We start from the raw sequence: 26,353 nt of genomic DNA on the forward strand, positions 1-26,353 counted from the left end.
ATGAAGAGATCAAATTATAAACCACAGAGAAGCCAGAAATTTCTAAAAGTGACAAAGGAATGAATCATCCGAGGGGGAAAACATCAAAAAAAGGAATGAAATCAAGGGAAATTATGTACGAGGATCAGGAAACACTAACCAGGTTCAAAAGTAAAATGTTCACATCTTCATTGCTTTTCCTTTTTCTAATAGTTAGTTCGAAATAATCTTTAACCCAAACTGAAAAGCTATTCATCTAAAACACTGTTTAACTAACTAACTAACATGTGTTCTGGTAAACATGTTTTAAGATGGTAAATTCTGAACACTCACCTCCCCACACTCCCTCTCTGTACCGTGTACCCAGTATGAATAAAAAATACATTTGGTATCAACCAAAAAAAAATTTCTACTTTATTAGTTTAGGTGATAGTAACTGTGCAGTTCTACCACATAAAATGTTTATGGTTGTGTCACTTTAAAATATGTGTGTAGACAGAAATAGTGGAAGACCTACTCTATGGTTTAATGCTCCTAGGAATAGGAGAGCGTTATGGAAGACTCTTCTTGGATTAATGAATTGCCCCCTAATATGAGTCAGAAAAAAATTTTCCTCACCTCCCTAAGTACTCGTAAGAGGAAGAAAAACAAGGATAGACAGTCACTGAATGGATTTGAGTTGGTTAATCTTTCACAATATTTTAAAAACCCCCTACTAACATTAATCTTAACAAATCTTTATTCATGACTGACTTCCATGGAAGTAAAAATGTAGTTGCATTGTTTATGTGTAACTTTTTAAAAATACTTCTAAGAGAATACATTTCAAACTTCTTTAACAAAACTACATGTGAAGAGGAACATAAATGAAAGCGTAATGCAGATTCATCTGTATGGAAACAAAGGGAATACAAATAATACAACAAAGGATGAATCTGAGAGGTTTGATCTATAAATTATTGTGCAAGAGTTTCTCAGAGGTGATGGATTTGGTCTCTTTTCTTAACACTTATCATATTTTAATTACTATTATACGTTCACGTTACTCAAATAAGCATTTCATTAAACAAAAATACCGATATTTTCAATTTTAAGGTATTTGTTTAGTGTTTACTCCATGGCTAACAAGGGAAGATGTGGAAAAGAAAAGATAAAGCAGCATTAAAAGTCTATTGCAGGAAAAAGAAAAAGTGAAAAAATAATTTTTAGATTGGTGCAGAGTATTTGGCTGAACAATCCATTAAAAATTGCTGAAGTCTGTGTTAGCACTTTTCTGCCTTTGCACAACTTCAAGTGATTCTTATGAAATACTTCACACTAACTGCACAAATAAAATAAAAATCAAAAGCACTTCAGGAGGAGTGGAAGAAGTACTGTTTTACATAGAAAGAGGGCCAATGAAAATGATTTTTGCCAGCAAACTTACCAATCGTCTCCTTTCCTCTTCAACAGCAATCAGGAGCCGAGCAAACTCTTTCAGTGACTGAGCTGAAAAAAAGTCAAGAAAAAATGTCCAGGTCAACATTACACTTCAAGACCAGGTAAGTGTGCTAACTGGGCTGATGTTGCAGTGACAAGATACAGTTCTTATACAGTATTTCCCTGCAATCCTTTTAAATTTAATGGATTTGATTTAATTTAAATTAAATGAAGCACAGACTGAAGCGACCAGTTAACAACAGGTAAAAAACAAAAGAAAAGAATCTGAGTCCTAAGAGTTGCATATTTAAAAAAACACAGTTTTAAAAGCTACATGGCAAACTAATTATCGTGAAACGTGCCAAGATCAGTCTCAAAACAAAGACTCACCCATTCAGCCACAACATTTACTTTTGCAGTCTCTTTCTGTTGCTTGAGTGTTAACAAAAATCTTGGGTTTCTCCAATTATAGTGCAGCAACAACAAATTACAAAGAACAATGAAAAATACTCAGACAAAATATTGAAAGTAAAGATTTTAGACAAATTCTGCTACAATTGTAAGAGAAGCTTTCCTCAAAATTGCCTTCAAGTATGAGTCAAAGGGCTATTCTGGAAATCAACAGAAACACAATGAAGGTATTAACCCATACAACTAGGCAAGAAAATGGAAAATGCTTCAAAAATTGTTAAGACTCCATTCAAATGAAACAAGTGGTGCAAATCTCTCTACAAAACTCCTATCTGGCTATTTATACTACTTTTTCAGGGTCATGTGGGTTATTCAGAATTCAGCATCACTGTTTCACAGACAAAAAAGCCAGAGAAGAATCACAGGTGAAAAGCAAAATAGCTCTCTTGACCTTTTCTTGATGCATCAAGCATCAACTGCTGCCAACGACAAGATGCTGCATTTGACGTTTGACATCTCTGATCTCAGAATACAAATTCATAACCCCAAAAACTTCCTGAAACAAGCTCAAGATGCTCTAAAACAATTTCTAAATTGGAGGGAAGGGATGTGTGTTAAAAAGTGGTAACATAACTTGTGAAATTTCTTGAAAGAACAGGCTTGAAAGGAAGAAGAAAGTCTTCACAGCTAACTAGCACACATTGGTATGCTAACAGAGCTCTTCTCCTCTTTACTATTGTACTGGGTTTACTTGGCAAAGTTTTGGTAGCAGAATGGCTGTCTATTTTCAGCATACGCAAGTTGCTAGTTTCTGGACCATAACCAAATTTTTGTTATCCTTTATCCCATCTGGACCTTGCAGAGGTCACTCTTGCATTCTTCTTGTTCTCTTTTAATTTTCACAGCTGAAGAACATTTCACTGTTTGTTCCAATTTCTTCTGCAAGACTTTACATAATTTATTTTTTACAGCTGTAACGGTATACCTGCACATCCTGCCCTGTAATTCATTCTTTGCTGACAAATCCTTCCCATCATTACTCATGAACTCTTCATTTAGTCCAAATACACCTGGTAATTTAGACGTTTGTTCTGTTGTGTCTTGAATATTTTCCTTTAAGATTTTTCCCTCAGATCACAAATGCCAGAAAATAAATTTTGGCACCTTTATAAGTAAGTGAAATCCTAGTCCTACTACAAGCTTTTTAACTCATTTTACATCTTCATAGTAAAACCTTAGTCTGCTATCAGCTAAATTAACTTATTCATTTATAATCAACTGATAATATCACATCTGTCAAAAACAAGTAAAGAAATACATGATTAACTGACTGGTTAAGTTACCTGATAAGAAAATTGCAGAGAAAATAATCTCTGAGTAGGACCTGGGGTTGTTGATTGATGAGAAGCTCAACATGAGCCAGCAATGTCCACTTGCAGCCCAGAAACCCAACCATATTGTGGGCTGCATCAAAAGCAGCATGGCCAGCAGGGCAAGGGAGGGGATTCTCCCCCTCTGCTTTGCTCTCCTGAGACTCACCTGGAGTACTGCATTCAGCCATGGGGCTACCACCAAAAGAAGGACATGGATGTGTTAGAATGAGTCCATAGGAGGGTCACGAAGATGATCAAGGGGATGGAGCACCTGTCCTATGACGACAGGCTGAGGGAGTTGGGGTTGTTCAGCCTGGAGAAGATAAAGCTCCAGGAAGACCTTACAGAGGTACCTATGGTACCTAAAGGGGATTACAGGAAAGCTGGGAGGGACTCTGTCAGGGGGCACAGTGATAGGACAAGGAGTAATAGCTTTAAACTAAAGAGGGGAGATTTAGACTAGATGTAAGTAAGAAATGCCTTACTGTGAGAGTGGTGAGGCACTGGCACAGGTTGCCCAGAGAAGCTGTGGATGCCCCATCCCTGGAGGTGTTCAAGGCCAGGCTGGATGGGGCTTTGAGCATCTTGGTCTGGTGGGTTCCAACCCCCAGCCCCTCTGATCTTTAAGGTTCCTTCCAACCTGAACTGTTCTATGCTTCTATAAAAATCTGTTGACTGTTATGTAAAATATCTACGTACTCATTACAAAACCCTATGACCAAAATAAACAACTAGCCAAACCCACGAATTATTTACTATTTTCATACTGGTATCCCCTTGAATTTAACAAGAAACTATCCTTGCCTGTAGAAAACAGGACAGAGATAGTTTCTCCTTTCTTGCACATGTGGCAGAGTGATTCTTTACCCACCATTAAAAAAAAAATAATCTTTTCAAATAAACTAGATAAACATGTTGTTTGATTTTTATTACCTATTCAGGGAATTATGAGGCACTTTAGAAAAACAGCTGAATTTCTAGTAAAGCCAGTAAGATAAATTGTTTCCAGATTATTTCAGTGAAATAATTGGTAATTTTTTAACCGCAAGATGATGTGTTACTGCAGTCACATGTTAAAACTCCATTCCCCTCTCCTTTTTTGTGTTTTATTGTGGAGCCACTTACAATGACAGAACTATTTCAAAGAGAAATTATCATGCCAAACATTATATCTTTGTGAGGACAGCAGATCCCAAACCTCCTGAAATTGAAGTTTTCCCTACCCACATCAAGCCTTATGGTGCTTTTCCCTTAAGGTTCTGATCACATCATTTTTTTTTCATCATCATCTGTAATATGAAAGTTAACATTTAACACCTTTCTGCAACCAAGCACAAATATTACCAATTCCCAGCCCCATGATATGAACAGGAAATAAAATATGCTCTCTGGTCAGACAACATTCCATATTTTAAGAACAAAAAGTTACTTAAAAAAAGAACAGTAGAAGAACAGTAGGATGTTGAAACTGGGCAGAAGGATGGCAGGAAACTGTGAGGAATGGGAAAAAAAAAAAAAAAAAAAGCAGAAAAAGCAGTAAAAGAAGCTTTTGATGCATCGTAATGAGTCCTCTTAATTTCATGGTATAACTATTGTTTTTTTAATTTCTAAGTCAAAACTTCTGCTTAGAGTATAAAAACATATTCTGCAAGTGTGCAAATCTATACTAGCATGTTATACATTGAAGAAATATCACAGTACTAATTAACATACAGTGCCTCAGCTAAAGACTGAGAAGCTGCTGCCATCCTCCCATCCCCAGTGTCACTTTTGGGTGGGATTATAAAGGTCAGAATTTCATTGGGAGCACAGAAACTACACTCTTCAGCAGCACTAAGGCAAGTTACTTCTCTGACCCTAGAAACAGCCTTGCTGCAGAGACATCTTAACACTGGTACTGACTACACTGCTGTTCACTGCCCAACACTCAAATTAATTTCCTTTTTGCTTTCCAGCACAGGAGGTGCAAAGGGGAAAACAACCAGCACATTGTATGCTTCAGAGAGCACTGAAGGATGCACTACCCGTACACAGACAGAACTTAGCAGCGGGGATGTCTCTGGTGACCTCGCTGGCTCTTCTATCCTTGCAACGACACAAAAAAGCTTTTACCACCACTATCTACCCTACAGTACCTACGAGTATTACAGTGCTGTAATACTAAGAGTATTGCAGTATTTCTGAGATTCAGAAGTATTGCAGTACTTCTAAATCTTTTAATTATAGTATAACACCCTTCTTCCCATACATTCCCCACTCAGTCTGATCGCACTATAAGGCAGGGTATGTTCCAACAGAACTTCATCTGTGTTGGAGGCTGCAGCAGGAGGTAGTAAAGGGAGGGCAAGACAATCCTTGCTCCTGTACCTCCCCAGCCCCTTTTCCCTTCTCCTCTCCTTCCTTTCCCACAGACCACTTGTGGTTATGCCTCATTTTGGAGCTCTGCTGGACAGAGAGGTGCACAAAGCAGCCCCCACCATGGGGCATCAGGACCCCTGGGAGATGCTAGCCTGGGCAGGCAGAAATCCCTAGGAGAACTCAGGAGTGGTGGCGTTTCACTCCACAGAGAACAAGAAACTAAAAAATATTTAAAAAATAATAACTTGAGATACTTTGTGTAGTTAAAAATCAGAATCACGTGTGTCAAACATAGCCCGTCAGTCAGTCCGTGAATTCCACACAAACATCACAACCTTTTCTCACTAACTGCAACTCACCATTTTGAGCCAGAATAGGCTTGGAGGAATTAAAATGAACTTTGAAAATATAAAAGGGAGTGAGAGGGAATAAGAGTCAAGTTACTTTACAAGAGGAAATGACTTGGGAATGTGCTGATAAGAAATAAATCCTGAAAACGTATTGATAATGTAGATTACAATATGTAACCTAAATTTTTAACATTAAAGTATTTCTAATTATTTTCACAAAACAATTGTTATTGGTAGGCTGTTTAAATAAAACAAAGTGCTGCCTTAATCAATTTAGTAACACTTTATTCCCCCAAAGTCATTAGCTTACATAATCCAAATAGTTTAACAGTCTGCTTTTTATTTAAGGGCTATTCAAAGGATTTGTAAAATACACTTGGTATTAAGATGGAAACGAAGTCTGTGAAAAACAACTACCAACAAGTAAAAACAATTGTATATTTACCCTGCTGTATACTTGTGGTCCCATTCATCACAATTAAAACAGGTCACCAGCTGTTTTCTCTGGAGTGTTCCCAACCCAGCAATAATTTGCTGCAAATTTTTCCTTGTTTAGGAGAAATAGCTCCTGTTACTTTATTAAAAAAAAAAAAAAAAAAAAAAAAAAAAGGTTGCTTCCATATGAAGCAAATGAATTAAACAGCACCGCCAACTTAAACCATAATGGCGTAGATCAGCAATGTCCCTTTCCGCAAAACTGAGTGTTCTTTGTTTGTTTTAATCCTGATAATTTCAAACATAATGTATGGCTCTAGAAACAGCACCATTTGCAAATTTAAGAGAACCAAAGCTTAGTGTAGGATTGAGGGAGATAAGAAAAAGGATAAAAACTCATTTATTTGAATTTATAAAATGCATGTTATCAAGAATATACTTTCATAATTTAGAATGCTCTTTTACTGCATCAGAATCAACTCTGGGGTTCACAGAAAAAAAAAAAAAAAAAGAAAATTACTTAATTATTATGAACTTTTTGTTATATACTTGTGTAAAGAACACATCACCTTAAAACAACATGCCTGGGGACACTATTGAAGCTACTCTGTTGATAATTAGTTTAATACTACAATACAGTGTTGCACTGCACTGCATGTTGCATTCATTAGCTTTGAGGCTTTCTATATTTAATGAGTAAAGGGAAGCAACACATGAAATTCAGAAGTAGTTTTATATGATCAATACCTAATTCAAAGATATAAAACCAAGTTTGCAAGGTAATGTTCAACTGAAGATAGAAAGAAAAGTTACATGGAAGACAGGATAAAAATAAATGCTTTTTTTTTGTGTGTGAAATGGACAGTTCATTTAATTTACCTATACCGACCATTTTAAATAACACACAGACAATTTTCAAAAACTCTGAAGTACTGTACTAATCAAGATTTTACAGTATTTTAAGCAACTACCACAATTATCTTCAGGCATGTGAATGCCAGGATGGAATAAATATACACACAGAAATACATCTTGCATTAGTAAGAGAATCCAGTTCAGTGAAGGTGTAAAACAAATGTGCAAGCCTGGCACAGATTTCCTTACATCTTCTTGATCCGACTGGGGCAATGACAGCACAGGGCTGTTCCTTGCACCCAGACACTGGCAGGAAGGTCAGCCAAGTGCATCCTCTCTCCAGAACCGGTCACCGCTAGCACAGACATGCTACAACAGGCTCTGAGCTCCTGCTGGAGCACGAACATCAACTAATGCCTGCAAGGGAGTTCTCCCCTGTAAGTAATGTATTACTAAATCAGAAATCAAGACGGATGTAAGACCCACAAGAAAATTTCCTAAGGATTAACGCTAGTTTACTAGACTTCAGTGACAACACAGAATAGACATAAGATCCCCATGAGTAGGTGGGAGGGCTGGTAGATGAAACTCTCTTTGCCAGTTCTGAAATGAAAGTAAATACACTATTAAATAGTTACTATTTCACAGACACAGTTTCAGAGCTTTTAATGACTAGCCTTATTTGCAGCCACAAATGCTATTTCAAGCACTTTTTCAAAAGCCACAACATCAAATAAAATTTCCTTCTCTCTTTCTGTGGCTTTAAGCCAAACTGAAAAAGCACAGGGAAGGAAAGAAAAAAAAAAAAAAAAAAAAAAGGTAGGGTAAAGGGAGCAACAGATGGTTTCCTAAGCAGACAGGAGGAGAAAAAAAAAAAAAAAAAAAAAGATTTCAGATTAATACTGGCAGGCCACCAGTATTATATATATACTATTCCAAGTATCTGGAATAAAGACTCAATAATCTGCTTTCTCAGTACTTTATACCTAACACAAACTTTGAATGTCATAAAAGCCACACGGGATTTGCAGCATATCTCTGAAGGCAACCTAGTTGTATGTCTCAAAATGTCACCACTGTGGAAAGTTTTCAACACACCAAAATGTAAATCCAAAGGAGAACTGTCTTGAAATAAGGTCCCAAAAGCCCACCATTGTCTTTGTTTTTCAGAACGTTGACTACAAATTTAAATACAGCCCTATCTGACAGGGCACAGACTTCCTTTAGCTCCATCAAATCTGGACTGATTTACCAATTCTTTTTTGTCCTTTATTCTACTGAACAAAGCCTAAAACATTGGAAACATACTGCTTTGAGAGGAAATTCAGGTGCAGTTTAACCTAAAAGGATTGAGTTGCAGGATCAGTGCCTTATTCTGCAAACTCATGGAATAAAGAATAATTTAAGCAATTTATAAATACTTCATAACTAATGCTGAGTGGACCTAAGTCATGCTGTAGTATAACTAACAAAGTAGTAGAGTAAAACAACTGTAACACATTCCTACAAGAAATGCTATTTTTTTATAAGCAGATTATCAGGAAAGCTGTATTTAAATAAGTATACACCTGCTGAATCTTCCCAATTATTGCTCATGTTTTCATTTTTCTTGGCTGCTGCTATTTCTTCTCCCACGTCTATACCCAGGGTTCCAATTCCCTCACTTTCCAAGTGGCAGCATTTTTGGAGAAACTTCAGTTCAGAAGACCGAGATCTATACCATAAATAATATTTACTGGGAAAGCAGATGAGAAGACAAATGAAGGAAAGAAGAGGACAAAGTGGAAAGGATTTGAAACTGTTGCTTATCTTGCTAATTTCATTGCCTTCTGGGTTTAATTCCTCAGATATTAGAGGAAACTGAGTAACTGCTTTATTTTGTTTAGACTTAAGGTAATATTGTTTATGGATTTATGTTAATTCCAGTTTGTAAACTAACAACATGTCTGATAACCTTTGGCTTTTAGCAGAACAGTGGTATCAAAAGAGAATTTATGTTAGAAATTTCCACCATAAAAACAAAAAACAAACAACAAAAAAAAAGGAGGGATGAAAATAGCAAAATAATGGTTCATTTCTTTATGGGGTTTCAATATTGTTTAAGTTTGGAAAAATAATATTGGAATGGCTTTCTTATCCTCCATTTAGTTTCTTTTATTTCCCTAATCTGGGTATCAGATTTTATGGATCTGTAATAAGGACCTCATGCATTCCTTCAGTCTGTATTTACATTTACCACAGCCTCCAAAAAGAATAGAAACAAAACTATTTGAACCTTCTTGTAACATGGTGAAATACACTTCTTGTAGTAAAACACAGGCTGAAGGAAAGATTCAACTGTACAGGTTTTAAAACAACATGGAAATACCCCGGCAGACACCCTCAAAATGACAGCAAATTCTGCCAGCAGACAGTGGTTTAAATTCACAGTCTCAATAACCACAAATTGCTTTGAAGAATTCCATTGTGGGAAGGTACACAAAGGTATGGGCAACTCAATCTGCTCCATACAGCTCTCTGGACAAAAGCAAAACATACTTAGAATTGACAATGTGAAGCAAGTTCAGATTCAATAGATGAACATCCTCACTTTCTCCTCCGTAATTAATACAGTGAGCAAACTTGGAAGGGTTTAATCCAATGCTTTTTATCAATTAGAACCACTGCATTTATTTTCATCTTTCATATTTTGAAGCAATTTGTACCTAATCCAGACTTTGAATTTTCCACTCTGATTAACTAAAAATAAAAAATTCCACCCAATTTCAAGGATTGTTTATCACAACTTAATACAGACATGCCTATAAGAAAAATAAAGAGAAACAATAGCTCTAAGAGTATGATCCTCCCAAGGAACACAACCTAAAGTATTAATCTTGTTTATCATGGCAATTTCCACCCTGGATTGTCAGGAAAAGTATTTTGCTAAATTTTTCTAAGTTCTTGAAAATAAGAGTGCTACCTTACAGGAACAAATCTGAATTTGCCAAACAAAGCCATTATACACCAGAAAGGAAAAGAAAGTACAGAAAGAGACATACACAGAGATGAAAAATGCCTCATTTAAAACTTCTGCAAAAAAAATTACACAAATAAGGAACCAAAAAATCACAGAACGAAAACTTTTATGCCTGAAGTTATGTGTCAGGGCATTATTATGTACTGTCCTCCAGAGAAGATCACATATTTTACTACACACTGGCAAGCACAGAACCTTATCAGAGCACACCTACTGAAACCTGTGTAACTAAAAGTAAACAAAAAAAAATAAAAATCAGGATTTTCCCTACTTCATTTGACTTAAAGCACTGTACATTCAGGGTATTTTGGTACGTTGTCGTCTACTTCAGAATCTGGAGCTCATTGACACTGCAGCATTCAGACAGAGGTAGTTAGGTTAGTAAATGCTCCACGTTCACCATGAAGACAAAAACAGAAATTAAACTATCAAAGATTTAGAAACATTCCCACTGCTTGACCTCCACTGGTTTACAGCATTTAATCCTAATACCTATTTTAGGAAGTGTTCCCCATGAGCAGACGTTTAAAAACCTTTCTGTTGCTGGCCATGTACCAGGTACAAGCATTCCTCTGACTGTTCTTCTGGGTTTTGTCACACTAAAAAAGCAAGAAAAAAAAAAAGCAGAAAAGGCCAGCAAGTTCCACAGTACAAATGGAAGCTCCTGTCTGAGCACGACAGACGTGTGCATCAAAGCACATACAAATAAGCACAAACATACCAACATCACACAAGGGAACATATCAAGACCTATGCCCAATAAAAGCCAAAGCATTGCAAGATGTGTCTGCAAGCACAGCATAATGTGTACATACTGTATTAGGCAACTGGAGTTTTAACTCAAAAGTATTTTCATCTTGCAAAACTTAATAAACAAATATAGCAAGGCATTTTATGATTTTTTCTAAACATATGTAAACCATAAAATGCAGGGCCTCTATTAGAAGTAAAAACCTTTTCCCTCAATATATAAGTTTACTGAAACAAACCTTTCCCAGCACATCTGAAGCCAGCTACACAGTATCATACTTGAAAATTCTTTGCAATAAAAGGTAGCTATTGTGTCACAGATATTTAAACAAAAACATATATATATATATATATATATATTTGTCAGTGACTTATATATATATTTTCAGCCAAGACTTTCATATTTTCTACCCTATTCCTTTTCAACAACAGTCTACAAAAAGGGTATGTATGTTTATAGATAAGCTAAGCAGACTCACAAGAAAGTCAGGTTACCTAGAATTCCCAGATCCACTGTCAGCACTTGTCAGACGAGCAATCTTATACAATTTAAATAAATCCAATTATTTGACTTAATATCAGTAAATTATCATGCCCTAAGATTCGTGCTAAACCTTAAAAATTAAATATGAGTAGAAAATTCTAGACAGACCAAGCAAAATCAAACCATTTCCTAGAGCCCTGAAAGATTGCTGATGTTTATAATAGCACACTCTGTGTTAGATAACAAAATATTAAAAAAAAAAAAAAATCAATTATTCAATTTTACCACCAATCTAAGACTTTATTCAAAAAGCAACTGCAATGTATCTACCCCACATTTGTGTTCTACTCTGATTACGAAAGCAGCAAATATTTTGACAGCATACGATTCAATGCGAAGATTTATCTGTTTACCAAAGTGTGAATTCTTCTCATAAAATTACATTTTATACATTTTTTAAATAATCCTAAAGAGTTAGTAGCTCAACCTTACACTTGATACACTTGCCTCTGTGTACCAGATATTACAACTTTGTTTTCACTGCACATACACAGGCTTCACCCTGAAACTGGAGCTCTTTGTGGTAATGTTTACAAACACAACCTGAAACACTGCCTATGGCACATAGAGTTTGCAGTGCAAGAGGGCTGGACAGAGAACAAACCAGAGCCTAAGAACAACAACATGTTGATTCACCCCCAACAAAGAAGCTGTTATCTACAACACTAGTAGGGCTTTGGTATAAAAAGCCCAACCTAGGCTTTGTCAGTCTACAGCAGCTTTCCCAAAATGTGGCATGATGACATGACAGAAGAACATTTTAAATCATCTAAGCGATTTCTTCCAGTTCATTAGGAACACGGGACTGAACTGATCCGGATAATCCGATATGTTCACTTGCTCTTTTATCATCTCTCCCCTTCCTTCTACACTTCTCTGAAGGAGTGGCATCTGATACCAGCCATCAACTTGACAAGATCCTGACAGTCTTTGAGTGAAAACAGCACACCTTCTATTTTCACCGTGTTCACACAGAAGAGGTAACCGCTTTATACAAGTGGTTGTTAGGCAAGACTGCATCTTTCTGCCACTAATAGGGTTTACAATCATTGCATTTGCCAAGGAGAAGGCAGCCTCTGTTTCCACCTGCTAGAGCCACATGCAGGGCGGTCCTGCAGCCCAGGTGTTCCAGCAGCCTAGCTCAGTGGGGCGTGGAGAACCAGATCCTGAACCTCAGCTTTGGCCCAGCAGGCATGAAGTGATCTCAATGTGCTTTCACAAGGTGAGTTTTTGGAGACTGACTTTGAAACCTTAGCAGCTTGATTTGGCCTCCACTGAAATGAATGGCGTAATGTCCAATACTGTAAAAGTCCATCAATTAATCTTTAACTAAATTAAATTATCCATTAACCTTTGACTTGAGCAGATCAGACTTTTCCAGAGCTGAATGATATCCACGGCCTGTCAGAGGACAAACGGCTTTAAAACCACAGAGTATTCAGAAATAGATAAGATCAAAGGTGGGCTCTGGTTAAAGTCAGTGATTCCTCCAATCCCCTTCTGCTTTCCTTTGTGTCCCCCTCTGCAAAATCTCACTAGAAAGAATCATAACATAAATTGACTAGAAATAGAAATCTTTAATTCTAGGAAAACAACTGCTACTTCCTACACGAGTTTTTTGAACAGCTAAGGCAATGTGGAAAACAACCATTGGGCAACATACAACATATTAAGCTGCGGAAGTAATATTAAATCCTCGCATTCCATAAACAAGGGAATTAGAAGTAATTACAACTACATTTTTAGCTTGCCAGATCACTGATTCTTCAGAGGCACATCCATACTTTAAATGAGGGGGAAAAAAACGGTATTTCCATCTTTCCAGCTGTATAAACCATATTTGTGTGTGGCTCTATGTGGGTGCTGAATTAAGGGGAAGTAAAAAGAAAAGCAATACATTCAGGATGCAGCTGAGAATCATTAATATTTTTTTTTCTGATTTGTAAAATTTAGTGCATTTATTATTTGAATGGTGGAACACTTTAATTATGAAAACTATCAACAAATACTGCAATTAATGTTAGGTTTGCCATAATTAGTTTGTTGAATTTAGGCCTACAAAATAATCAAGGACTTTCTGGGCTTAAAACTCCAAGCTCTCCTCAGGATTCTGTTTTTAGAAAGTAAAAGTCCTTCGTCTTATTTGCTCAAGCCTGAAGATGAGTATCTCAAAGCCGAGTTGATCAAACCACTACTTGCTTCTGAAAATGAGTGACTGTTGTTTAAGAGGCATACTAACTTGACAACTCTAAAGTGTTAACGCCTTTTTAGTAAAAGCATACTATGAGCAGCAGCAGCACACATGAGTTATTTTCAATCATCTCTGTAATGAGATTCTGTAGTCCTCAGACTAACCATCTCCCCACAGGCATTCATAATCATTATATTTCTGTTGGGACATCCAATTCTAGGAAAAAAATCATGGAGCTGGACATTAAGAAAGCAAAGAGAGGAAGGAGGGGAAAAAAGGTGTGGTGCAGTCATGGGATGAAGACGATAAAGTAGAAAGCATCTACAAGAGTTCAGAAGTTTCATCTAATGATGAAGGGCAAAACAGATGCTTCATCTTGACCAGTGAGTGGCATGGACTTTTCTATTTGTTCAAGTTGCTCACGTCAAATTTAAACTGCTTAGCAAAATGCACCAGGACAGCCAAAGCTATCGATATCCATCACCAGCTTCAACCACTTTCTGTAAACAGCACGAACTCCATGGCAAGGGACAGTCTAAGACACAACAGTTTGCAGTCCAACATAATTGAAATGAGCTAGCATGAATTTTAGACTCTCTTATGACAGCAGGATGTATGAACTGCCATGGCTCAGGAGATCCGCTACTTCACATTCAACTTCTACTGCCATAGAAGGAGGGTAGGATGGACAGGATGGGTGGTCACTGCATCAGCCACCCCAGTCTAATTTTTGTCATTTGAATAAATATCTTAACAATGGAGCATGCAAATTCTAACAACATTCTGATATGTATCTCAGAGAAGAAGAAAAAACAAGGTCTGTGTTTATTGTTGATCTTATTTTAACTTTTCTTCCTGCACAGATAAAGAACAACATGACTTATTTTCCTGCTTTGCCAGCCTCATGTAACCTTCCACAAGCAACTGTGGACCCACAGAAAACCAACCTTTTCTTTCTGGTGCAGATACTGTTTTGAAGTCTCTGTGGGATCCTAGCCCTAGCATAATATCACTCATTTCTTGGAGTCAATAAACAATAGTGTTTGAAAACAGGCGGCATTTGTTTAAATATGCAACAGGGATAAAAAACTGTAATAATAATAATGGTAGGAAAATATTTCAAATAAATACTTCAGGCACTTCACATCCTGATTGTGCTGAGTACCTCCCATAATTAGTTACTGTTTAACTTCTGTAGATAAAAATAGACCAAAACAAGTACCAAGGAAATCTGTCCTCTGCTTCAGATCTTACAAGTAGCTTATACAAAATTGCTTTAAAGGTGACTTATAAAGTTAATCTGAAAATTCAACCAGAGGGGAGAAGGCTGGCAAATCTAGGCAGGTAACCGTGGTGGAAAAACAGCATATTATTGTTCTATGCAAATACACTGAGTCGCAAATAGATTTCTATGCTAATTCAGGACTCAACCCCTTCCCACCCATCTAAAAAATGCCTGTGGTAAATATGTGTGTCTTTAATATGCTCCACAAGGTCAACAAACTCAAGCACTAAAAAAAATTACTGAGCTGTTGCCTACACTAATAAAATCCACCCCCAGAAACTCCACCCTCAAGGTGGTGGCAAGATTCTCCTTTCCCTGGTTTGGGTAAGGCAGTAGTATATCCGAGCCACAGGAATTCATTAAAATGACTTATTTGATATGCCATTGAGAAACACAATTACAAATGGGAGTTCAGTGCAACATAGGTAGAATATTAATTATACAAACTTTCTTGAACTTCAAAGGTAACTTAAGTGATTAAGGTGATGACCTGCAGGATATCCAAAGTGATTCAGACAGTAGGTGGCTCAAGACAGCTTAAAAATTAATTTTTGAATAGACAGACTAATTCAACAGTCCATCTCATACCACATACAATAGAAGTATCGTGACTTGAAATTGTGACTAGCTTGACAACTACTTTCTGAAGTCCCTGATTGGAGTCTCTTAGAGGTTAAAAATGAGTGTACCCTAACTTGGCAACTGCAATGTCAATACATTGGTTTGTCAAGATTTGCCTCCACACAGCTTAGGCAAGCCTAAAACTCCAATAAATTGTCTTTTTCTGTTTTAATATTGCATTGCACGCACAGTCTGCAACATTAAAAATGGAATTTGCTCCTTTAAATGCCAATTAACCTTTTACATTTTTTTTTTTTAAGAGATGGAGGGAGGGGAAGGTTTTTTTTATCTTTATTTCTTTTACTTGCATACTTTTATCCACTAATTACTTGATGTGAATCTATTTGCTACTTGGAATGACTGGATACCTATCTGCTGACAGGCTCTCCAAGAGGGCCAAGCAGCTGCTAACTTGAAAGCACTGGGCATGTGGATGCCCAGTACAAGCAAAAAAAGAACGAGCTTCTTGCTTAACTCAAACACGAGATCTTAGAACCACAGCAGCAGAGTCTAACAAACAACTATTGTTAAAGGTTTCTTTCTTTCTTCTATTTTTATTATAAAAAAAAATAAAAATGTTTTCCCTCCCCAGTATATTTTGGTTGACTTTTCAAAGTTCAACTTGAAACTAAGTGCTATACACAACATACTTGCCTGGTATGAGTTAACAGTTCTGTAGATAGCTAGTTACTAGCAATTTCACTCACCCTATTAATGACTTACAACATGACATACAACATGAGTATGTAAAGATCACATAAGCTGCAACTGCTAGCAGAAGGAACTCATTTCCCACGAAGTGGGAATTTAAGAACTCCTCACCTATTCCTTGTGCCTTAATTAATAATAATGATTTTACAGATCATAGTCCTATTATGTTCCTAAACTGAACACTGGATGCTACCTGAAAAATCTTTCATAACATAACTCATAAAAGTACTTCTAACTTCAGAAAGAAAAAAAAAATCAGTAGCCACACAGTGAAATACACATGTCTTTCAGTGCTTTTTCTTAAATAGCACACAATAATAAAAACAGTTAAAGTAAAATGGCCAAGTTCTTCTTTGCCTCAGTCTTTAGCGGCAATACCGGATGTTCTCTGGATACTCAGTACCCTGAGCTGGTGGAAGGGGATGGGGAGCAGGATGTGGCCCTCATTATCCATGAAGAACTGGTTGGTGACCTACTACGGCACTTAGATGTGCACAAGTCGATGGGGCCAGATGGGATCCACCCAAGGGTACTGAGGGAACTGGCAGAGGAGCTGGCCAAGCCACTGTCCATCATTTATCAACAGTCCTGGCTATCGGGGGAGGTCCCAATCGACTGGCGGCTAGCAAACGTGACGCCCATCTACAAGAAGGGCCGGAGGGCAGACCCGGGAAACTACAGGCCTGTCAGTTTGACCTCAGTGCCAGAGAAGCTCATGGAGCAGATCCTCCTGAGAGTCATCATGCAGCACTTGCAGGGGAAGCAGGCGATCAGGCCCAGTCAGCATGGCTTTATGAAAGGCAGGTCATGCCTGACGAACCTGATCTCCTTCTATGACAGAGTGACGCGCTGGGTGGATGAGGGAAAGGCTGTGGATGTGGTCTACCTTGACTTCAGCAAGGCTTTTGACACCGTCTCACACAGCATTCTCCTCAAGAAACTGGCTGCTCTTGGCTTGGACTGGCGCACGCTTCGTTGGGTTAGAAACTGGCTGGATAGCCGGGCCCAAAGAGTCGTGGTGAATGGAGCCAAGTCCAGTTGGAGGCCAGTCACTAGTGGCGTCCCTCAGGGCTCGGTGCTGGGGCCGGTCCTCTTTAATATCTTCATCGATGATCTGGACGAGGGCATCGAGTGCACCCTCAGTAAGTTCGCAGATGACACCAAGTTAGGTGCGTGTGTCGATCTGCTTGAGGGTAGGAAAGCTCTGCAGGAGGATCTGGATAGGCTGCACCGATGGGCTGAGGTCAACTGCATGAAGTTTAACAAGGCCAAGTGCCGGGTCCTGCACCTGGGGCGCAATAACCCCAAGCAGAGCTACAGGCTGGGAGAGGAATGGTTGGAAAGCTGCCAGGCAGAGAAGGACCTGGGAGTGATGGTGGATAGTCGGCTGAATATGAGCCAGCAGTGTGCTCAGGTGGCCAAGAAGGCCAACGGCATCCTGGCTTGTATCAGGAACAGCGTGACCAGCAGGGCTAGGGAGGTGATCGTCCCCCTGTACTCAGCTCTGGTGAGGCCGCACCTCGAGTACTGTGTTCAGTTTTGGGCCCCTCGCTACAAGAAGGACATCGAGGTGCTTGAGCGGGTGCAGAGAAGGGCGACAAAGCTGGTGAGGGGCCTGGAGAACAAGTCCTACGAGGAGCGGCTGAGGGAGCTGGGCTTGTTCAGCCTGGAGAAGAGGAGGCTCAGGGGTGACCTTATCGCTCTTTTTAGGTACCTCAAGGGAGGCTGTAGCGACGTGGGGGTTGGCCTGTTCTCCCACGTGCCTGGTGACAGGACGAGGGGGAATGGGCTTAAGTTGAGCCAGGGGAGTTTTAGGTTAGATGTTAGGAAGAACTTCTTCACTGAAAGGGTTGTGAGGCATTGGAACAGGCTGCCCAGGGAAGTGGTGGAGTCACCATCCCTGGAAGTCTTCAAAAGACGCTTAGATGTAGAGCTTAGGGATATGGTTTAGTGGAGGGCTGTTAGCGTTAGGTTGGAGGTTGGACTCGATGACCTTGAGGTCTCTTCCAACCTAGAAAATTCTGTGATTCTGTGAAGTGTAATGGTCGAGGTAAGGTAAGGAGTAATGAAAAAACAGAATGTATTGTCTTGTTTTCCTTTAGTTCTGAAGAGCACTGTCTTACACTGCTGGTATCAAATCTGATTATAGTAAGTCTCAATACAAAATAGACAAGAACTTGCTAAAGACAGAATAATGACAGTGTTCTACTGAGTGTTATTAATTATTTTCGTCTGTATCAGGCACAATCCAGATAACAAACAGAAGAAAGGAGGATAAAAACAGGGGGATTCCTGCAGAAGAAATTAGGTAACACAAGCTGGCTAATAATGGAAAAGGAGAACCTTCTCCTTGCATAATTTATGTCTGCACAGTGTATATTAACACAAAAGACTCTGGTTCATTAAAAACATAGTCTTTGCAGTTAACTGCTACAGCCTAGGTTACCTAAAAGTATAGCAATGTTTTAAAAACATGCTTTTTTTTTTTTTTTTTCCAAAAAGCTCTCACTTATTTAAACTTAATGCAAAATATTAATAGAATAGCTGGCTGAGACTGTGTACATGATAAATATTTAAGAGCTGAGACTTGGCACTGCTATTCACTATTTAATATTGAGGAAAGAGTGACTGTTTGCAAGATGACATCCTCTCCTTTGCAAGAGTGAGTTGCATCAAGCCTTCATTACCATGCTTTTTTAGTGTTGATGATTAATGGTTTTAGTGTTAAGATGCCACCTTATGCACAAATTTCAATCATACAAAAGATTAGAGTTTGGCTGAATCATATGACACTGGAACTAATGTTCATGTGCTATTAACCAGTAATATTATGGCTTTTGTAATGCTGCACATCACATGCTGCCACGTGCATTTTGAAACAGAGTAGGAGACAACACTGATAATTGTTTTAGAGGTTTATTTTTAAATGAGAAACTCAAGTTGTTGACAGATTTTAAATCTGAAAAAGGCTTTTTATAGTATGAATCCTCCATGTCTACAGTTCAGAAAATAAAAAACAAAAAATTAAAAAAAAAATCAAGTTGTATTTGATTTGAGGAACAAGCCAGCCTGCTTACTGAAGAAAATCAGAGGAACAACTTATAACATGGGCACAAAGTGTCTGATTCTAAACTGGGCACGGTAAGTCAGAAAGTGGCTAAGTAGATAAGTTTTCACAATTTCACAATTCACAACAGTGTACAAAGAATACATGAAATGCATTTTACAGCCATAACCACATATATTTTTGTCAAAAAGGGACATCACTTCTACAAAAGAAGTAAACATTTTAAAATAAACAGTAAGAAATCATAAATATTTAAATCAATTACGATAATTGAAAGAAAAATAAATTCAAATCCAACACTGGATTAAATATTAAATGAAATAAAATAAATCTGAAGAATTCTATCATAATTCTTTGTATATTGAGCGTGTTTAGCTAATGAACAGGGACCTGCAACTCTGTTTTCACATCAAAGTACACAGAGCAATCAACTCAGTTTTTAACTTATTATAGTTAAAAAAAAAATAAATAAATCCCCTATGTTCCAATTTTTTTAAAAGTTGAAACTTTTTTTTTTTTTAAACAAATAATGACATTCTGAAAGAAGAAGCCTTATTCAGGAGGTAATATTAGCATGCATTTCTAACACCATTCTTGAAATGGAAATGCTTTAAAATCTTCAGAATGTAGTCCCTGTAAAGTACCTATGTATTTGGTGGTTTTATACAAAAGTCATCAAATCAGAGTATCACCGGAGACTGAAGTAAAACTTCCCAGAGGCATGCACAATCATAGCTCTTCTTAAAGGAGGTGAAGGCAGAAGGAGGTACAGAGAGCAGGATTCATCTACACAAAGCTGTCTTTGATGATTTAAAAAAAAATAAAAATAAAAAAAAATACATTGAGCTTGTTGGGGCACGTTAAAGATATGGACAAATTCTAGGTCACTGCTCTAGGGAGATCAAAAATTGAGACTTACCCTATAAAAGCACACAGTATCATTCAAGTTCTGTTAGACTTGAATTTGATTCCTGTCAATTTACCTTTTACTCTTATAAGCTTCTTTGATGTACACGACAATCCATCAAGGGATAGTTGCCTTAGAAGCTAGAAATCCCTTCTTTGAAGCTCCAAGTGAAATAAATCAGCTGTCAAGGTTCATGAACCTTTTTTTTTTCCTAAATAGTTTTAAATGGCTGTTTAACATCCAAACAATAAAATGTCTTTTCTTTGCTACATTTAGGTTACAAGTAAAATGAAAGTCCTCCTTGTCCTCTCACCTCATTTTAAATGCAAACCCTTATGTCTTCAAAAATGTTTCTGACCAAATCTGAGACATAAACTTTTGAGATACTGTAGATTTAGTCTAATTGCATAAAATATGTGCAATTAACTTTAACAGACAAGAAATAATATGCAGAATGTTAAAGAGTGCAATAAACATATGATTAGTTTTTAGTATTTTGTATATTTAACTATTCAGAAAAAAAAGGAAATCACAGAACAAAGTATTGCATTTAGTAAATTGGAATACGCAGTGCTTCATGGTCATGGACAAAAATGCTTTTCTAGTTTTTTGAACATTTTAAGAAAATCTGCAAAGGAATAAAATTCACACATGAAACTACTAAATTTGGATACTAATTTTCACTCTTTCCATACCTCCCACATAATTTCCAAATGTATAACCATACCATGGTATTATGTATTCCTATTTAAGAAACCGATTTGTATGAAATCAGAAAGTAACTATTTAGTGTAGTAGTTCATTATAAAACAATTTAAAGAATTTTCATATGTAGGCTTATCAATAAGCTGATCAAATACTATTCTTTTGTTTTGTTACTTCTTTTTGTTAATTAGGAAAGAATTCTCAAAGATGCTTTTAAATTTACATCACGTATCAGTTGGCTCTTAATTCCATATTGCTTTTTAAATACAAAGACATAAGTTTCACTTCAATTAAAATGAACTGCACTTAATGTTAACGAACCAATACTTATTATTACATTAACGCCTCTATATCAATTGTTTTTATTTGACCAGAACACACAAGCGATCTTTTCCAAATACTGCCAAGACCTTCAGTAAACTGTTTTTGCAACAGATGTAATACTGGGTGCAACTGGTTTGATGAAGGAGCTGTAGTTTGAACAGAAAAAATAATTTATGCTCAGAGTTGGTGTCCTCAACGAAAAAGGTGAGAAACTGGCTATAATTACTGAGCACAAGTGCCTCTTTTTATTATGTTGAAGTCAATGAAAAAAAATAAATCTCTTATCAAACCTTTTGGGTTGAATTTCTCCAATTTTGATACACCTAAAGAATGCATGCAGATTTACGTCTGAATAGAAGCTGCTCAGTGTTTTCACTTTTTATATGTCAGTGTTTACAAAATTTTTAATAAGTCCTCCCTCTTAAAAGGTTAGTGGAAGACAGTGAACAAATACCAGCTATCTTTGAGAACAGCTTTCTAACCATCACAAAGGTGTAGGATGAAGGTGAGGCAAACCTTGCCTGTGAAAGAAAGTAGCCTTTTGTCCAACCGCTAACTAACTCACACAGGAAAAGGGAAACAGTGAAGGGTGAAGAGATTTGAAAACAGACCATCTTAAGAGATACACTTGGAAAAGCCCAAATCTTGAGTTTCCCCTCTGTACTATGTGCGTCCTTTTAATTATTTATTTATTTTTAAATAATAACAAGTCCTACATTCCTTATTGTACTGCCAGATTACTTATTTTTAGAAGCAACTCTTTAACAACCACACCTCCCTTCCTCCCAGATGTTTTAGGAGAAATGTGGGAGCCACGTGGTATCTAAGACTCATGACACTGAACCTAGTCGTTCTGAAGATGGATTAGTAACCAGGTTTCTCGCCGACAGGAGCTAGAGCACCTCAGCTGCTGTGCTGCTGCCCAAAAGCATCACTGCAATTGCAGCAATGCTGTGGAATAAAGAGGGGTACAATTTCTGAATGCCAGATGTGTTTTCAGGACTAGGTCTGCTGAAGGAGGAATATTTTGAAGATATTAAAGAGATGTATGTTCAAGACAAGCTGAGCTGTTCAGGCCTGAGAGTGCACAGCGACATAACATTATGCAGCTAGTAAATTTTATTGGCAAAAACTCAGACAACTATATACTTAGGAATGCTCATGTTGTAAAGAACATATTCCTGTCTTAAGACTCTTAAATACTTCCTGTGTCTTACTAGGTACTTAAGTGCTTTTTGCAGACCCAGGTTATTTCATGGTAAACTTGCACACCTTTTAGTATCCCAAAGAGCACTGTCTAAAGTTAAAACAGCAGCAGGAGTTAGAAGATTCAGGGTTGACTCAGTTGACAAAGTACTGTTGAGTTCTTAGAACTACAGTGAACCAAACTGCTTCATGAAGACAGGTTTTTTGACAACTATTTTTAAAATTTGCATTGTTTCCACTTAAGTTTTTTGATTTTTGTTATATGCACCATCATACAATTAACAGCCCCATTGTAACAGCGATACCACAGTAAACATTTAGCAAACTAAAAAATATTGCAGGACATACTTACCAATATTAATTTCATCATCAGTTTCAGCATCTCCAATACACTCAAATTGGAAATCTTGCAAAGACTGTGAAAATTTTTGCACTGCCATGGATAAATCTAAAATTCAAGAGAAAGAAAGAAAAAAAAGAAAGTCAGAATTACTCCACCACAAGTGGAGTAATATTTAATTTTTTTTTTCCCCAAAGTTTCCTTTCTAATATCTTTTTTGCTTAGTAATTTATTTTAATTCCTATCACCATTTAAAATCCAACTACTTGAGACATCCCAGAAACCCACCGAAACATACCGGATGCCATATTTTGAACACTAATACATAAATTATGTTGAGAACTGAAGAACTAAGAACTGTTATATTTATTGAAAAATATTGTAAGATATCAACAACTAGTGGTAAATCACTTATGTAGGCAGACTACTGTTATTTAAAATACTGCAAGATTAGTTCACAGATTAAAATAAAAGTCATGATAATTTCTTTAATACATGACATTGCCAAAAAATAAACTCTAGCTATTCACTATATGTGTGTATTCACTATACACTATCATCGTAAAGTACTACATAAAAGCTTTGTAAAAAGAAATCAAGGGGAAAAAAAAAATAAAAATGTTTGCTAATCAACTAGGTTGCCCATGCACTATGAGCACTGTTTTCACTGAATCACACACAGTGGGTCTTAGTTCCCACGGAAATGTCAAAGTAATCCAAACTTCATAGCATAAAATTTCATTAGGATTCTATACACTCCGGCAAACAACATTCATAATAAAAATAAAATATCAATGTAACCCTATAAATCCATTCTTTCCTTCGCCAGGTATGCGAACAACAAATGTGTAGATGAATGTGGTAATGAACAAACTTAGTCAAGACTTACAAATGCTATCAGTCTAGATGATCCCTGAATGACAGCTACAATTCTCCATGTCCTTGAGGACATATCTATGGTGTCTGTTCAGAAGCTAGGAAAACTGGCAATTAAGAGTCTGATATCCATTAAATCTAATCAAAAGACATTGTGAGGATAAGATATGAACCAAAGCCAAGTCATAAACTTTGATCCAAAAGCATCATGTACCCATTCTTGGATATCTTCTCAAAACCACCTGGACGTGGTCCCAGGCAAGCAGCTCCTGGTGGCCCCACCTGAGCAGGGGTTTGAACCAGATGGCCTCCAGAGGTCCCTTCCAATTCAAACCATTCCGGTATTCTGTAACTGCCTTAAGGCACCACTCTTGTAAAGCCACATAATACTCAGTTAGCTGCACCAGTATCCTAAAACCTGGATGTGAAACTGGAAGGCTAACTTTTTTCCTGGCAGGAATAAAATCTAATGTATAAATGCTTAAATATAAATATTCATCTATTTTCTTACATCAAGACAGACAGACAGACACTATTATTTAAATATGAACAATCTCCAGCAATTAAAAAACATGCCATTATCCTACACACAGTAAGAGTTGAAAACCTTTCAAAATCCTTTCAAATCAGAGTCCACACAATAAGATAACTGCAAATAGGTTTTTTTGTAATTGAAGGTGACCATTATCAGAAGTCACAGTCCTTACCAAGGTTTTGCCCTGCCCATGTTTGCTCAGTGTCTGCTGCTTTCAGACTGGCCTCTAACTGGCAGGCACCAGTGAGCCAAAACCCACTCCTGGGCTCAAATCTGCTATTCACCATGCTTACGTGCAGGTATAGAGTACATCAGTCTGACACCAGACCCAACAGTCTTTAGAAAATACAGGTACAAACAGGTATTTCTGGTATTTCAGGTATTCCTTTCTATAATTATTTAAATCTTTATATTATATATATATATATATCAGATAAGTAGCTAGGATATAAAGAAATGGGTAAACAAAACCTGTATTTTTTTTGACAAAAAGCATTAAAAAAAAAAAAAAAGAATGCTCCTCATTCCAAGGAAAGATGTACCCTCTACTTCAACCTACATCCACTACATCTTTGACTACTTGAAAAAAATTAACATAAAATTACCACAGCAGCTCTTAAATATCTGTTACCCGTTTGTTTGTTTTTTCCAGAAATTTAGCAAATATATTTCCTTTAAAATAAAACTGTGAACTGTATCAGTGAGATTTAGCAATGACTTACAGTATTTGAAAGTAACTTCTTGAGAACCGTATCAGTAAGAATTATTTAGCAATGATTTACAGTATTTGAAAGTAACTTCTTGTGAACCATATCAGTAAGAATTATTTAGCAATGATTTACAGTATTTGAAAGTTACTTCTCAGACCTTTTCTTTTTAAATATATATTCCATCTGCTTTTTGAAATTATTTCTTTTTATATACTGAACAAAAAAGAGTTTTGGTATTTTCTTTAGATGAAAATATGCTGCCTTGATAAAGCTTCCTTCAATTTGCATTACATAATTTTCTCTGTAAATCCTATTTTTATTCAACACTGTCCTTCACAGCATATTGACACGGGTAATAGAATGTTATCAAGCAGATTCACCTGTAATTTCCTGACACTGAAAAATCTTATCATTATCAAAATATACTATGTTTTCCATCAAAAGCCACACTGAATTTAATTATTTCATCCTTACAGAACATTTCCTACCACATTTCCTAAAAATGAAAAGTTTATTATTAAATGTACTAACAACTTTGAAGCTAAACACAGTGTTTCCTACTGTTAGCATAGATGAAAATAAATCTTTATAAAAAAAGAAGCACTCTGTTTTACGGAAATAGTGTCTGATATCTAAGTAACTAACTATTCTACAGCTCATAGAAAGACAGAAACTTTAATTTGTATGCAGCATATTGCTTTGAGTTTAAAGGGAAGAACCATAGTTTTATTGCTGGTTCTTCCACCAAGTCACTTCACCAAGTCCTAAGTACCTCTATGAAACTGCTGCACACCAACTGGTGCTGAAAGGAATAAAATGGCCCTAATGCAAATGAATGAAGAAGATGCTCTATGATAAGTACTAGCAAAATGTAAAAGCTATCTGTCACTAATAGGACTGCAGATTTATTTCCTCTGGACAATCTACTAACTATCCATAATGACTGTCATCTCTGTGAATATGGAAGGAAATGAGGGAGCATGGACTCTTCCCTATCACTCTTCCCCATGTGCAGGGTTCACTGGAACAAAAGTCAAGAGAAAGGAAAACAAATGATAAAAATACACAAGGTGGAGCCTCCATTTTATATACCGGATTAGTCACACACAGATGCTGATATCTCTTTCACTGTGTCAGTAAATCACTTTATTAATGCTTATAGGTTTTGAACCTGAAGAAAGCATATTTAATTTAACTTCAAAATGTTGGCTAATAAAAAAGTAATAAAAATTAAATAGCTCATTAGATAACTTGTTCAAAGTACCCAAAATGATACATTTGGAGATTTCTGGCTCTACATAAGACCTATTTAAGAGCTTGAAAATATTAGAAGACATTGTGTTAAGGATAAAGCTGTTCAGCCTCCGAGGAGACCTCACTGC

General features: G+C 36.9%; 1 protein-coding gene across 1 annotated transcript in view; it reads right to left on the minus strand.

Moving 5' to 3' along the window:
- Positions 1-26,353, minus strand: part of ARHGAP42 (Rho GTPase activating protein 42) — a 168,693-nt gene that overhangs the window by 107,080 nt on the left and 35,260 nt on the right. Inside the window, exons 2-3 of the mRNA XM_032183744.1 lie at positions 22,863-22,958; positions 1,406-1,467 (exon numbers count right to left, since the gene is read on the minus strand). Coding sequence (XP_032039635.1) covers positions 1,406-1,467; positions 22,863-22,958 — 158 coding nt within the window. The remainder of the gene's footprint in view (positions 1-1,405; positions 1,468-22,862; positions 22,959-26,353) is intronic.

This window comes from Aythya fuligula, chromosome 1, assembly GCF_009819795.1.
Source record: "Aythya fuligula isolate bAytFul2 chromosome 1, bAytFul2.pri, whole genome shotgun sequence".
Taxonomy (NCBI): domain Eukaryota; kingdom Metazoa; phylum Chordata; class Aves; order Anseriformes; family Anatidae; genus Aythya; species Aythya fuligula.